The sequence below is a fragment of the Podarcis bocagei genome, assembly GCF_964188305.1.
Source record: "Podarcis bocagei genome assembly, chromosome: 5".
Lineage (NCBI taxonomy): Eukaryota > Metazoa > Chordata > Lepidosauria > Squamata > Lacertidae > Podarcis > Podarcis bocagei.
The window spans coordinates 100,894,148-100,909,366 of record NC_138129.1 but is presented as its reverse complement, the minus strand read 5'-3'; the positions used below and the strand labels follow the sequence as shown (position 1 = coordinate 100,909,366).

The window sequence follows — 15,219 nt, the reverse complement described above, 5'->3', positions numbered from 1 at the left end:
CACTGAACACAGCCTCTACAGTACAAATGGCACGGGCCATAGAATGAAGTTAGTGTCTGATCCTCACTGCCTTGTATTAATACAAACTCCATTTCTTTCACCATCAGCTGCAGGCTCAAAAGTGACAGATCTGTTATATTGAGACTGAGGGAAAGTCCTTAATGTTACTTTTTTATAAGCCACTTAGGCAATAAATAGCAGAATCAAGTGGTTGAACAGGAGAATTTGAAGATTAAGGAGGAATCATCACGGTTCTTAGCTAGAGATTAAATAAAATACTCAGATACCAAAGGATTGCTAAATGGTTTAAGATTAATGCTAAGCTTACATCTCCCTGCATTACATGTCCTGTACCTTGCTAAGAATATTATTTCCTTGAGGACATAGGTATGTTGCAGTGTTCCTTTTATGGCAATACTTTGATTGTGGTCCTTTCACCTCTTGCCTCAAATGTTGGCCTATGACTCAGCCCTTTCAAGTGGTGCTACTCCCTGTGCGCCCAGAAAAAAGGGAGGTACTGACCCACCTGAGTCTCCCTTCTTCTTGTAAAAATGTTTGAAGGAGCAGGTGAGTCAGTACCACTTTTTCTGGGTGCAAGGAAAAAAATCACTCAAAAAGGACCACAGGCCAGCATTTGAGACAAGAGATGAAAGGAAAAAGCTCCTCAAAATACATTTAAGAGGTTCTAGTTTCAGCCTGACAAAGAAATTCCCCAAATTTACTAGCCCACAGTATTTTTTATTCACCTGTTAACCATTCTTTTATTTCACAAATTTATTGTACACAATAAGGAAAGAAAAAAGAGGAATTGTCTTCCAGTTGACGAAGTCTTCACGTGAGCAGGCAAGAGACCATTTAAGCCGCCTTAATTCCTATATGCTTTCCTTTGAATAACCAAGTCATTTAAAAAAAACAGGGCGAATGAGACTAGACAAGTTTCTATCTCTTGTCCTTCTCTAGGACACTGAAAGAACTGTCTTAACCTAACCCTGTTTAAATATGGAAGTTAAAACACTTCCTCAATTGTCAGAAAAGTGATGAAAAGATACAAACAAATATAACTGGTGCCGAAACAATTTACTGTTGAAAAGGTCAAAAATATTTTTGGAAACTAAGAGGGCAGTTGAAGACTAATTCTTCAATAGCTACAGCTACAGCAATAGCTACAGTTTCAGCATTAACAAAGCATCATAGAGGACTAAAACTGAAAACTGATTAAAGCTATTCTTTTGCTGGTGTGGGAAGGAGAAGAATATACCAAAGAACAAATACCAAAAGAATTCATGTCTATCAGCCTTATCAATCAATGAATGCCAAAGAACATCAACAGTGATGCTGAATGATGAAAGAAGTTGGCAGTGGTTAAAGTAAGAAAATAAAATCCCACTGTAATATAGTAAAGGTAAAGGTACCCCTGCCCGTATGGGCCAGTCTTGACAGACTCTAGGGTTGTGCGCTCATCTCACTCTATAGGCCGGGAGCCAGCGCTGTCCGCAGACACTTCCGGGTCACGTGGCCAGCGTAACAAGCTGCATCTGGCGAGCCAGCGCAGCACACGGAACGCCGTTTACCTTCCCGCTGGTAAGCGGTCCCTATTTATCTACTTGCACCCGGGGGTGCTTTCAAACTGCTAGGTTGGCAGGCGCTGGGACCGAACGACGGGAGCGCACCCCGGCGCAGAGATTCAAACCGCCGACCATGCAATCGGCAAGTCCTAGGCGCTGAGGTTTTACCCACAGCGCCACCCGCGTCCCAGCGCCACCCGCGTCCCGTAATATAGTACAATTCACAAATTACCCTCCTAATGAGGGACCACACTTGCAGAAGCCTCTCTATGCCTGTATCATCTACTGCCAGTACAGACAGTCAACGTAGAAGAGACTCATTCTAATTCTATCCCCAGCTTCTGTTAAGGAAAGATCTGCAGTTCACTTACTAGCTCCCCCTCCCAAATGAAACAAGAGCAGCCAATTTCAGAAAGAACCAAAGCAGCTATTTCCTTTGGTCCCTTCTGTCAGTATGTGAGGTGGTGTTTTAAGGGTAAGTGGGCAGCAATTATTTCCCTGGCAGAAGTGAAGAGCAAGGTGAAGGGTGAGGGGGGTCCGGTTGTCTGAAATTGTGGTAACCAAATGATGCCTCAGGGACCCTTCCTTCCATCCTCACTGAGAGTGTAACATGTGAATCACCTTGTTTAATCTCCAAATAAAGGTCATCAATCTTGCTATAGCATGAAGAGGCCTGCGCAGATTTGCAAAAGCAACTAATTCAAATGACCACACGGCAAATTTCACTGGGATGATACCATGCAAAACGTCTCACCTGCACGGCTACGTTCTGCTTCCCTGCTTCCTGCATCTTTTCCATGCCACATTTCTTGATCTCATTCTTCCTCTTGTTGTTGTTGTCCTTCTTCCCATCATTTTTATTGGCTGTTATTCCTTTACTATAATCCCTTCTTTCCCTACCCACTTCCTTAGTCAGATAGCTTCGGCCTTGCTCCCTGTTTACCTCTCGAGGTTTAATGTTCTCTTTGAATGTCACCATTGGCTTATCTCCTGCATCACAGCTGCTGCTCAGGTTTCGACCTGTTGACAGCACTGACTTAAGTCCTGGGCTCCCGTCTGCAAACTGTGGCTCTGCTGCTTCCTGCAGAATGTGACTCTGTTTCAATTCACTATAGTCATCAAGCAGCAATTCTGGGATCTCTGTCAAAAACAGAAGTTTCCCAATCTCATTTTCACATTGGATCAGCCTTTAACAGAAAGACAAAAGGAATTGACACATTAGTGATTAAATCTTCAGGTACAAACCAACCATCTCATGCACAAAATAAAATAGAAATTAAATAGAAAGCAAGCATACAAGCTTTCTGATGTCAGACACAGTTTCTGTGAATTGAGGTGACACAAAGGTGAGCAAGCAGTCTGTACTCTTAGTCAGCAAGTTAGCCTAAGAAGGAAGCTTTTAAAGCAGCCAGGGAGACCACCTCACCCACTTTGGCCTATTGATACAAGGAGGCTCCTTTGACCAGAGAGAGGTGGTGGAATATTGGCTAAATATTGGCACTGTATTAAGTGCCAAGCAAGCTGCCCACACCTTTAAAAATTGATGTGTTTAAAATTATGTACATTTTTTGTAACTACCATGTTGCCACACATTCCTTAAACTGTGTTAAAAATAGTGTCAGACCGCACATCTTCATTTAAGCTCCAATAATGTTCAACTCATGTCAATAGCAGCAAGCAGCAGCAGAGAAGAATATGATGCACAGAAGAGTGATGGGTGATGCCAGCAGCTGTGCAGATACCTTGGCTGGTTGTCAGCAATCCATTTGCCTGTGAAGATCAGACGCTGTTGCCGTATTTGCCGGTGCTGCCCTTCTTTGTCTCCTGAAATCCCCTGATGGCCTTTCGAGAAATCCAAGTTCCTAGTTGTTGCCATAAACAAAGAATAGAAGTCGGATTGAAATGGAAAGGCAGGCAACAAGGAGATGTATGCAAGACCAAACTAAGTTGGTGGAGCTTAAATGAGACTTCTGATAGATTTATTTTCAGTCTGTATACCAACCTGAGAAGGTTAGAATGCTATTTAAAGGTAGTTTGTGACAGTGTTTCACAGATAAATATCAACACAATATGTTTCTATGTTTCACAGCAGAGGGCAAAATCTCCAGCTATATATAAAACCTTGTCTCTTCTTTTAAGATTGCAAGTCTGTTGGAGTAGGGGCCTGTGAAATCTGTCCTTTGTAAAGGATCATGTATACAGATGGCGCTAGAGAAACAAACAAAACAATTCACATCCCTTAAAAAGGTAAGATCCCTTACACCCGATTCCTAAATCTGTTTACTTCCAGGTGGGTAAGCTTAGCATTGCAGTATAAAGGCCTGGCCAGATGTTACCATCCCCCAGAGGGCGATGGTAACACAAGGGCAGATCAGGAGTGGACTTTGGGTCCTTGTATTTCTTATCCCTCAATTAACTAGAGAAATCTGGCGTTTATTTGAACACAGACTATTCCTGGTACTGCACTGCAGAATAGAAATCACCCCAAGTTCACTTGGTACTTCCTCCTATTATGGCAGGAGCAAGGGAGAGTGCATGATCCCAATATTTGCTTCTAACCTGCCCTTAGAAAACTCTGAGGGCAAAGAAGTGTCTGAAAGCCCCCAACGTCTGAGCTGGCAACAGAGAGGGCCAGATTTGCCCCAAAGGCCACCAATTGTTAATCCCCACTTTTCAGTTAACTTTCAGACTCTTGTCGCATCAAAGTTCCAGTGTCTCATCCTTGCTCCTGTCCTCCATGTCTTCTCCATGCTAACAATAAATATCAAAACATGAAAATACACAAGTACTGGATTTTGGAATTTTTCCTAAGATATATTCCAAAATAAAAAGCTGTCATGCATGGATTTACATGCACACTTGGATATCTCAAGCTATTATAGTGACACTCCTAGACTAATGATAATAATGCCTTTATTGTCAATGTACAACCTGTGTACAATGAAATTAACCGAGCCTCCCCCCCCTTCCCCACAAACACCTGCAGCTATTGAAGTGATTGTGGGAACTGCATTGCCAAACCAAAGTCTCTATTGGGCTGGAAGAGAGGTATCTTTCTATGACAAATGGAATCACGCTGCCTAGATTCTCCTCCTTTTCTCACATTTTCTTCCAAACAGCAAGATTATCAATGTAACCCGTCACAAACAAAAAGTTGCAACCTCCAGCAGTGACTCACCTGAAAGAGGGTCTCAAAGCTAAGAATCCCTGCAGCTCAAACTCTTCTGGGAGAGGGGTGGCTAGTGAACAATCAGAGAAAAAAGAAGAATAACTATACAGGACTGCATTCCTCACCAGGGCTAACCCCCTATTAAATTAGGATCCAACACAGTGAAAGTCAAGCACTTTCAAGTCTCATGAATTTCTATTGAAGAGAATCACAGAATCATAGAAACACTGAGTGCAACCCTTTACAATGCATTCTCAGATAAATGGAATATATAAAAATGCTTAACGTTGCTTGTACCCTCCTATTTTGGCCTCAGTTAAAGTTTAGTATAAGATGAATGTGGTTATTAGTTATTAATTTATATACTATTTAATGCTGGAGTAGGCTTCCAAAAGCAGTTTACAAAAGAATAAAAATAAAGATACACAAAGCCGTTAACATTGCTAATACACACACTATAACAGAAATGTTAAAGCAATACAACAAGTAAGAGAGTTAAGTCAAGAAAATTGTTTATTTGCTGCAATTTTAGCCAACAGGTTGAAAAAAGTTTTAAGTGAGTTAGCGACCAAGAAGGTTTTCTACCAGGTTGACAAAGGAAAGACAACATAAGAAATGTAATTAATTTAATTGAGTACCCGGAAGTAAAAAATGAAAAACAAGCAGCTTTACTTTTCTAGGATGCTGAGAAAGCTTTTGATAATATCTCTTGGTCATTTATGATCAAAGTGTTAGAGACGATGGAGATAGGTAATAATTTCTCAGCAGGAATTAAAGCAATTTATACTGATCAATGCAAAGAAATAGAGGAAAACAATAAAATGGGAAAAACCAGAGATCTGTTCAAGAAAATTAGAGCTATGAAAGGAACATTTTGTGCAAAGATTACCATAATAAAGAACAAAAGTGGTAAGGACCTAACAGAAGCAGAAGACATCAAGAAGAGGTGGCAAGAATACACAGAGGAATTATACCAGAAAGATATGGATGTCTCATACACCCCAGGTAGTGTGGTTGCTGACCTTGAGCCAGACCTTGAGTGAAGTCAAATGGGCCTTACAAAGCACTGCTAATAACAAGGCCAGTGGAAGTGATGACATCCCAGCTGAACTATTTAAAATTTTAAAAGATGGTGCTGTTAAGGTGCTACACTCAATATGCCAGCAAGTTTGGAAAACTCAGCAGTGGCCAGAGGATTGGAGAAGATCAGTCTACATTCCAATCCCAAAGAAGGGCAGTGCCAAAGAATGCTCCAACTACCGCACAATTGCACTCATTTCACACGCTAGCAAGGTTATGCTTAAAATTCTACAAGGCAGGCCTAAGCAGTATGTGGACCGAGAACTCCCAGAAGTGCAAGCTGGATTTCGAAGGGGCAGAGGAACCAGAGACCAAATTGCAAACATGCACTGGATTTCAGAGAAAGCTAGAGAGTTCCAGAAAGACATCTACTTCTGCTTCATTGACTATGCAAAAGCCTTTGACTGTGTCGACCACAGCAAACTATGGCAAGTTCTTAAAGAAATGGGAGTGCTTGATCACCTCATCTGTCTCCTGAGAAATCTCTATGTGGGACAAGAAGCTACAGTTAGAACTGGATATGGAACAACTGATTGGTTCAAAATTGGGAAAGGAGTACGACAAGGCTGTATTTTGTCTCCCTGCTTATTTAACTTATATGCAGAATTCATCATGCGAAAGACTGGATTGGATGAATCCCAAACCGGAATTAAGATTGCCGGAAGAAACTGTTAGGATATAGTTCCGTTCTACCTTAAAAGGGAACAGGCATGACTGTTGTGTGTCACATGCCTGTTTACTTCCAGCACAGGCTTGCTGGGAACTTCCGTTTGTATATTGCTTTTGTGTTGATGCTGTTGTGCTTGGACACGAAGGGAAGCAGACATGTTTTTCCTTTGTTGCTGAACTATGCTGAATAAACGCTTGTAAATAATGCTTACACATGACTTTGTCTGCCTCTTCCACTGTGAGAAGATTTATTCACTCTGCTGATAAGAGCATGCCGAGTCTCTAAACCTATCTGAGGCTCGTGTCACTGATTGATGCTGTACTGGAGATCGCCCGGCTGCTAGCAAGGCTGGAGCCAGCTGGGGGCCTGCCTGATGCCCCCATCTCCCCAGCAGTATCCCAACAGAAATATCAACAACCTCTGATATGCAGATGACACAACTTTGATAGCAGAAACTGAGGAGGAATTAAAGAACCTCTTAATAAGGTTGAAAAGAGAGACAGCAAAATATGGTCTGAAGCTCAACATCAAAAAAACTAAGATCATGGGCACTGGGCCCATCACCTCCTGGCAAATAGAAGGGGAAGAAATGGAGGCAGTAAGAGATTTTACTTTCCTGGGCTCCAAGATTACTGCAGATGGTGACAGCAGTCACGAAATCAAGAGACACCTGCTCCTTGGGGAGAAAAGCGATGACAAACCTAGACAGCATCTTAAAAAGCAGAGACATCACCTTGCTGACAAGGGTCCGTATAGTTAAAGCTATGGTTTTCTGAGTAGTGATGTATGGAAGTGAGAGCTGGACCAAAAAGAAGGCTGATCGCCGAAGAATTGATGCTTTTGAATTCTGGTGCTGGAGGAGACTCTTGAGAGTCCCATGGACTGCAAGAAGATCAAACGTATCTGTCAGAGCTGCTTCAAGATCCTAGCTCACAGAGGATCACGCTAGCCAGCGGTCATCAAGTAAAAGTCTTTATTGAATTACAGTTTCCATTCTCACGCTGCTGTCTGCAACTCTACGTCTACTAGCTAGATCGGCGAGGCTCCGTCTGAGTCTCCGCCCCGTGCGCACCAACTTAATATCCTAGCCTTGCTCCACCTTTTCCTCCTGACTGTCCTCCTCTGGGTCCCTCTACCCCCTGGGGCTTCTTCCTTCCGGGATTCTTCTGACGCTGACCCGGACCCTTCTGCCTCCTTGCGCCGGGCTTTAGGACCTGGTTCCCTTTCGGGGCTGCTCACTGCGCCGCCTTCCTCTGCATTTGAACTTGGCGCGCGCGCCCAACCTTCCACTTTCCTCTTAACCGTTTCTTCGCTCCCCGATGGAGGTGTGGCCACTCCTGACTCCTGCCCTCCCTCCTGTGGTGAGCTGCCAGCGCTTCCCCCCTGGGTCCTTTCCTCTTCCCTGCTTCCTGGCGGTGACGCTGGTCCCGATTCCCAGCTGCTTCCCCCTGAGTCTCCTCTGGCTCTATCTTCCTGGGGTGCCTCCCTAGACTCCCCTCTTGCCCTGGCCACTGGTGCTCCTTTCTGTGAATCCTCTGATTCACTGGAAAGACTGGGAGATCTCGGGTCGTCGTCATCACTCATCCTTTCCTCTGTCTCCTCCCCTTCGCTCTCTGTTTCCTCCCTTGCCCGTGCCTCTGCACCTAAACCCCTGACATCCATCCCCCCCTCGAAGCCCCCCAGTCCCCCCTCCCCTCCTTCCGGTGCTGGAGCTGGGGGCTGCTGTTGCAAAGGGACGAACGTCGGATATCGGTCGCTTCCCGTGGCAGGCCTCCAGCGGAACTCTTCCAGGTCTTCCTCTCTGCTCTCGTTGACGACAGTCACCTCCTCTTCCATCTCTGTGCCGCCGTGCTCGAAACCAGGGTCGTCCCCGAAAATGTCCATGTCCGTCTCTCCCGCACTTCCTCCAGGCGGCGTTGCTCGGCCGGAACAGTCCAGCCACTTCCTGCGGAACTGCTCCTCCGGCCTATCGTCTCACCAATACGAGGGTTCTGAGACAGATCCCGAGGGTGACCCCTCCGGGGAACGGACGTCTCGTGTTGGTTCCTCGTCCGAGTCGAACCCCCTGAACGTGCTGTCCGAAAGCGTGGGCGTGAAAAGCCAGTCGTCGAAAAAGTCTGCTGGCATAGGTCTATGTGGGAAGAGGGCATGAAACTCGTCTTTGAGCAGAGGTTCGTCTAAAGCGTAGCCCGGCACCCAGCTGTTCGCACTGGCCGGGGTGCCCTCCCTGGCGAGAAAGTATTCTACTCCCTCTTCCCCCCATCTGGAGTCCAAAATCTCCGTGACTTCGTTGATGCGCTCCTCCTGTGCTACTCCCGCGTGCCCCGTTCCTTCTCTGAGTGGACTCGGCGCCGTTCCGGGTTCCTGGAACCTGTGCGGTGCCTTGTAGGGAGTGAGCACCGATCTGTGGAACACCGGATGCATTCTGGAACCCTCCGGAAGCGCCAGCCTGAAAGCCACCGGGTTGACCTGCTCTTCGACTTGGTAGGGCCCCAGTTGTTTATGCCCTAGTTTCTTCTTGGCCAACGACCTGGCCGGCACTGCGTGGGCTGCTAACCAGACCCAGTCTCCCACGTGGAGCTCTTCGCCAACCCTTCTGTGTTTGTCCGCTTGTACCTTGTATGCGTGTTTAGCCAGCTCCAGGTGGCGCCTCAGCTGATCGTGGACTTCCTGCAGCTCCGACGCGAACGCATCTGCTGACTGCGGCTCCCCTTCTCCCCTGCATTCCAGTCCCGGAAAGGTTCTAGGGTGCCGCCCGTTGTTGGCGAAGAACGGCGTGACGCCCGTGGATACGTGCTTCGTGTTGTTGTAGGCAAACTCTGCAAGCGGCAGGTAATCTACCCACGTCGCAGGCTGTTGGTTTGCATAACATCTCAGGTACTGCTGCATGATGGCATTGGCTCGCTCCGCTTGCCCGTTGGTCTGCGGGTGTCTCGCCGACGCCAGATTGATCTTGACGTTTAGGAAGCCCATCAGTTTCTGCCAGAAGTTCGAGATGAACTGCCGCCCGCGGTCGGACAGAATAGACCGTGGCAGACCGTGAACCTTGAACACGTGGTCTATGAACAGTTTGGCGGTTTGCTCCGCCGTGGCCACCTTAGCACACGGAATGAAATGCGCCATCTTGGAGAACAGGTCCACCACCACCAACACTGCCGTCTTGCCCCTTGAGCTGGGCAGATCCGTGACAAAGTCCAGGGCCACCCTTTCCCAAGGTTCGACCGGAGTTTGCAGCGGCTCCAACAGTCCAGCCGGCGGTTTGTGCACCGGCTTTGCCCTCTGGCAGGTGTCACACCTCGCTACGTAGTCTGCGACCTCCCCTCTCATTCCAGGCCACCAGAAATCCCTGGCTACTAATTCCACCGTCTTCTCCTTGCCAAAGTGCCCGGCCGTGGGTGCGTCGTGCAGCTGCTGTAGCACCTTGGCTCGAAGTTCGTCACCCGGCACGTAGATGGCCCCTTTACGGATGAGCAAGCCATCTCGTAGCTGGAAACCGTCGGCCGCTGCCTTGCCCCCTCGCACCTCTGCCATCTTCGTTTGTGCGAAGGAGTCCCCCTGCAACGCTCGCCGCACCGCCTCTAGGTCCACGGTCGCCGCGGCGCACGCCCACACTGTCGGTGCAAAGATGTGCATGGCGGCCGCTGGTGTTGCGTCCTCCAGATACTGTGGCTTGCGGGAGAGAGCGTCTGCCATGATGTTGGTGTCCCCCGGGACATACTCTATTCGGAAGTCGAAGTCCGCAAAGAACTCAGCCCAACGTATCTGCCTCTGGTTCAGGAACTGTGCCGTGCGCCAGTGTTCCAGATTCTTGTGGTCCGTGCAAACCTGCACCGTGTGCTTGGCGCCGATCAGAAAGTGCCTCCACGCCTTGAACGCTGCATGAATGGCCAGCAACTCCCTGTCCCATATGGTGTAGTTCTGCTCGGACTTGCTGAGCTTCCTGGAGTAAAACGCTCCCGGCCGCCACACGCCCTGCGGGTCCTTCTGCAGCAGGACCGCCCCCACTGCTCTGTCCGAAGCGTCTGTCTCCACCCTCATCGGCATGCTGGGGTTGACATGAAGCAGCTGCTCTTCCGACGCGAAGAGACGCTTGAGGGCCTGAAAGGACTGCTCCGCCTGCTCTGTCCAGATGAACTTCTTCTTCTTGGAGCTAAGGGTGTCAGTGATGGCCGCCGTCTGCATCGCGAAGCCCTTGATAAACTTGCGATAGAAGTTCGCAAAGCCGACAAACCGTTGGACCTCCTTCCGGTTGCGTGGGCTCTTCCAATCCAACACCGCTCGAACCTTGGCGCTGTCCATGGCGAGCCCCTTGGCAGACAGCTTGTAGCCCAGAAAATCCACCTCCGGCACGTCAAATTGGCACTTCTCCAGCTTGGCGTAGAGCCTGTGTTGCTTTAGCCTGCCCAGCACTTCCTTGACGTGCTTGTCATGTTCTTGCTGCGACTCCGAAAAGATCAGGATGTCATCCAAGAAACAGACGCACGTCTTGTAGAGAAGTCCCGCCAACACGTGATGCATAAATGCTTGAAAAACGTGAGCGCCATTTTGCAGTCCAAAAGGCATAACTCTGTATTCGTAGGTACCCAGTGGCGTGAACATGGCTGTCTTCCACTCATCACCTTCCCGCATGCGAATGAGGTTGTACGCCCCCCGCAGGTCCAACTTGGTGAACACCTTTCCCTTCCGTACCTTCGCCAGGAGGTCGTCGATGCGGGGCATGGGGAAGTCCGACGGCTTGGTCACACTGTTCAAAATCCTGTAATCCACTACGAGTCTTTTTTGGGGCGTGTCTCGCTTCTTAACAAAGAATACAGGACTGCCTCCCACTGCCTTAGACTCCCAGATGAAACCGCGCTCCAAATTATGATCGATGAAGTCTTTGAGTTCCTGCAGTTCGTCCTCAGACATGGAATACAGCTTCCCTTTAGGCAGCGCCGCCCCCGGCAGCAGGTCAATTTTGCAGTCATATGGTCTGTGAGGGGGTAGCCTGTCCGCCTCCTTCTCGCAGAAAACTTCCAGAAATTCTGCGTACTTGTGGGGAATCGCTTGCAGCGTGCCTAGCAGCAGCTGTGACTCCTCTTCCTCTCCTTCCTGCCTGGGTACGATGCAGTGTTCAGCACAAAAGGAAGAGCCGAAGACCAGCTGCCTCTGGAACCAAGCCATCGTTGGGCTGTGCTTGTCCAGCCAACTCATACCCAATACAATGGGCGTGTCAGACAGTTGAGTGACGTTGAAGCTGATGACTTCCCTGTGATTCCCAAGTCGCATCACCATTGGTGGCGTCTGCTTCACCACTTGCCCCCCTAGCAGCTCCCTGCCATCCACCGTGACAACCTGCAGGGGCAGTGTGGCCGGCAGCAACTGCACAGCGTGCCTGTCGACAAATTCCTGCCCTATAAAGTCCGCGTTGCTGCCGGAGTCGATGGTGATTGGTACGTCCATGGTGATTCCATTGGGCAGCTGGAGAGATGCTGTGAGCCTCACTACTGGTTTGGGCGGGAGGGGGTTCACTGGCTGTAAAATTTCTGGGGACTGCGTCACTAACACGTCTGGCTGGGCCCCAGTGCCTCTTCCTCCAGCCAGACATCGTCGTTTCCCTGCTGTGGTCCTCCCTGCTGCGTTGCTGCAGTCACCATTGCTGAGGCTGCAGTAAGCTTGTGGGGCCTCTGGGGACACTCTTTCGCCATATGTCCTGGCTGCTCACAGACGTAACACTTCCTGGTCCCTCTAGGAGGCTTCGCCTGCACGGCTGCCGGTGCTAGGGCTCTGGTTGCTGACTGAGCCCTTGCACCTCCAACCTCCATAGGTTCGGCTCCTCCTCCTGGCGGAGGCGTGGATTGCGCTCGCGCTGCTTCTCTGGGAAAGAAGGAGGGGCCCCCGGCTGGTTCGCGCCCTCCACGTCCTTCGTCCTTGCTCCACGGACGTCCTTCCAGCCTCACCCCCACGGCCAGTGCCCTCTGAACGACCTCCTGGGTGGTTCGGGGTCTCTCCCCCCTCGCTATCTCATCTTTAATCGAGTTGTGCAGTCCTTCCCAAAAGAGGTCTCTTACAGGAGCCGAATCTCTGTCCCATTCCAGGGCGCTGACCAAAGCGAAAAAGCGTGCATGATACTGTCTGACGCTGGCCCTCCCTTGTCTCAGCCCATGCACCTCCTTCCGTGCAAGATCAATGTCAATACTTGATAAGAAACACCCATCCATCGCTTTAATAAAGGCATCCGCATTCTGGAGCGCCGGATCGTTATCTCTCCATAAATTGCGCAACCATGCTTTCGCCTCCCCATGCAGATGGGACATGATGAACCCCACTCTCTCCTGTTCATCTCTAAAGTCTTTATGCAACAGTTGCAGTGCGCACAGTACGTCGGCTCTAAAGTTGGGATACTGTTGCAGGTTCCCATCGAAGTGAGAGAGCAGCCCGCCTGTCCGTCTCGCCAACCCAATTCCCTCCTGCCGGGGTGGTTGCTTTGCCAGTACGTCTAACCTGACCTGGAGATCCCTGCAGGCGGCAGCTGCCTCGTCCTCTCTCTTCCTGGATGCGAGAACCTCGGCGTTCAGTTGTGCCACTGCTTTTCTGAGGTCCTCTATCTGCTGCTCAGCCGTCATGTCTCCTGCCGTTCGTGAGCTCGCTAGTGGGCGCCTGTTTCTCTCCCCTCCTCGAGGCTGCAGATGCCCACAATGTCGTGACGGAGCCTACTGTCAGAGCTGCTTCAAGATCCTAGCTCACAGAGGATCACGCTAGCCAGCGGTCATCAAGTAAAAGTCTTTATTGAATTACAGTTTCCATTCTCACGCTGCTGTCTGCAACTCTACGTCTACTAGCTAGATCGGCGAGGCTCCGTCTGAGTCTCCGCCCCGTGCGCACCAACTTAATATCCTAGCCTTGCTCCACCTTTTCCTCCTGACTGTCCTCCTCTGGGTCCCTCTACCCCCTGGGGCTTCTTCCTTCCGGGATTCTTCTGACGCTGACCCGGACCCTTCTGCCTCCTTGCGCCGGGCTTTAGGACCTGGTTCCCTTTCGGGGCTGCTCACTGCGCCGCCTTCCTCTGCATTTGAACTTGGCGCGCGCGCCCAACCTTCCACTTTCCTCTTAACCGTTTCTTCGCTCCCCGATGGAGGTGTGGCCACTCCTGACTCCTGCCCTCCCTCCTGTGGTGAGCTGCCAGCGCTTCCCCCCTGGGTCCTTTCCTCTTCCCTGCTTCCTGGCGGTGACGCTGGTCCCGATTCCCAGCTGCTTCCCCCTGAGTCTCCTCTGGCTCTATCTTCCTGGGGTGCCTCCCTAGACTCCCCTCTTGCCCTGGCCACTGGTGCTCCTTTCTGTGAATCCTCTGATTCACTGGAAAGACTGGGAGATCTCGGGTCGTCGTCATCACTCATCCTTTCCTCTGTCTCCTCCCCTTCGCTCTCTGTTTCCTCCCTTGCCCGTGCCTCTGCACCTAAACCCCTGACAGTATCCATTCTTAAGGAAATCAGCCCTGAGTGCTCACTGGAAGGACAGATCGTGAAGCTGAGGCTCCAGTACTTTGGCCACCTCATGAGAAGAGAAGACTCCCTGGAAAAGACCCTGATGTTGAGAAAGATTGAGGGCACAAGGAGAAGGGGACGACAGAGGACGAGATGTTTGGACAGTGTTCTCGAAGCTACCAGCATGAGGGAGGCAGTGGAAGACAGGTGTGCCTGGCGTGCTCTGCTCCATGGGGTCACGAAGAGTCGGACACGACTAAACAACTAAACAAAAACAATACTGATCAATCTGCACAGGTTTCAAAATATATACAGATAAAACAAAAATGTTGGTTAAAAGCATGGATGAGCAGTCAAAAAAGACCCTAGAAAAGATACGCCTAAAAATAGGTTATAAAAAGTAAAATATATGGGGATTTGGGTGAGAGTGAGGTATCTCAATTTATTTCAAGATAATTATATTAAACTATGGAAAGAGATCAGGAAAGAAATGGAGATTTGGGGTTGGATGAAGCTTTCACTGTTGGGCAGAATCTCAACCATTAAAATGAACGTACTACCTAAGGTGCTGTTTTTACTCTAATCAATTATTATTATTTTTTTAAAAAGAAAATTGTGTGTGTAATCAGGGGCATCTTCAAAAGACTGTAGAATGTCAATACAGATTCTATAGCACCAGTGCTACCAGTGAATAAACCTACCTCTGCATTACCACAAACTGATAATTTATTTCAACATTTATTTCAATTATTTGCACACTGATCAACCACAGTTGTCTAAGCAGTGTACATCAGGCTGCAATCATCAGGCTATGGACGAATAAGACAGAATCAAATAATTGTAGAGTTGGAAAGTGCCTCAAGGATCATCTATTTCCAACCCCTGCAATGTAGGAATCCCAGCTACAGCTCCATGACAGATGGCCATCCAACCTCTGCTTGAAAACCTCCAAGGAAAGGGGTTCACAGCCTCCCTAGGGAGACTGTTCTTGGTCTTATTTACCAACACAGTAATTTAAACCTGAATACCTTACCATTAGGGCAGGAGAGGTCTTCCTCGTGAGGCTGAAAACTATTTAGCAGGGAAATCAGCCAAGGCCAAATACTGCAAGGCAAGAAGAGCAACTTTAAATTTGTGTAATATGCCAATGGTTGCTTTCACAGCTCTCCCACTCCTTCCTTTGATACACTTCCCTCTGTGCCTGAACAGCCTCTGCTACCTCCACTTCCGGCCTATCAGGTCTTCTCCAAATCCATATTTTATCTGCAATAC

The 15,219-nt window shown here is 48.9% G+C and overlaps 1 protein-coding gene across 2 annotated transcripts in view; it reads right to left on the bottom strand.

Annotated features, from left to right (window-relative positions):
- The window catches only part of SMG7 (SMG7 nonsense mediated mRNA decay factor), a 68,482-nt gene that overhangs the window by 19,596 nt on the left and 33,667 nt on the right, over positions 1–15,219 (bottom strand). For both annotated transcript variants that reach the window (XM_081193279.1, XM_081193280.1), the window contains exons 11-14: positions 14,981–15,051; positions 4,744–4,804; positions 3,308–3,427; positions 2,320–2,752 (exon numbers count right to left, since the gene is read on the bottom strand). In XM_081193279.1, coding sequence (XP_081049405.1) covers positions 2,320–2,752; positions 3,308–3,427; positions 4,744–4,804; positions 14,981–15,051 — 685 coding nt within the window. The remainder of the gene's footprint in view (positions 1–2,319; positions 2,753–3,307; positions 3,428–4,743; positions 4,805–14,980; positions 15,052–15,219) is intronic.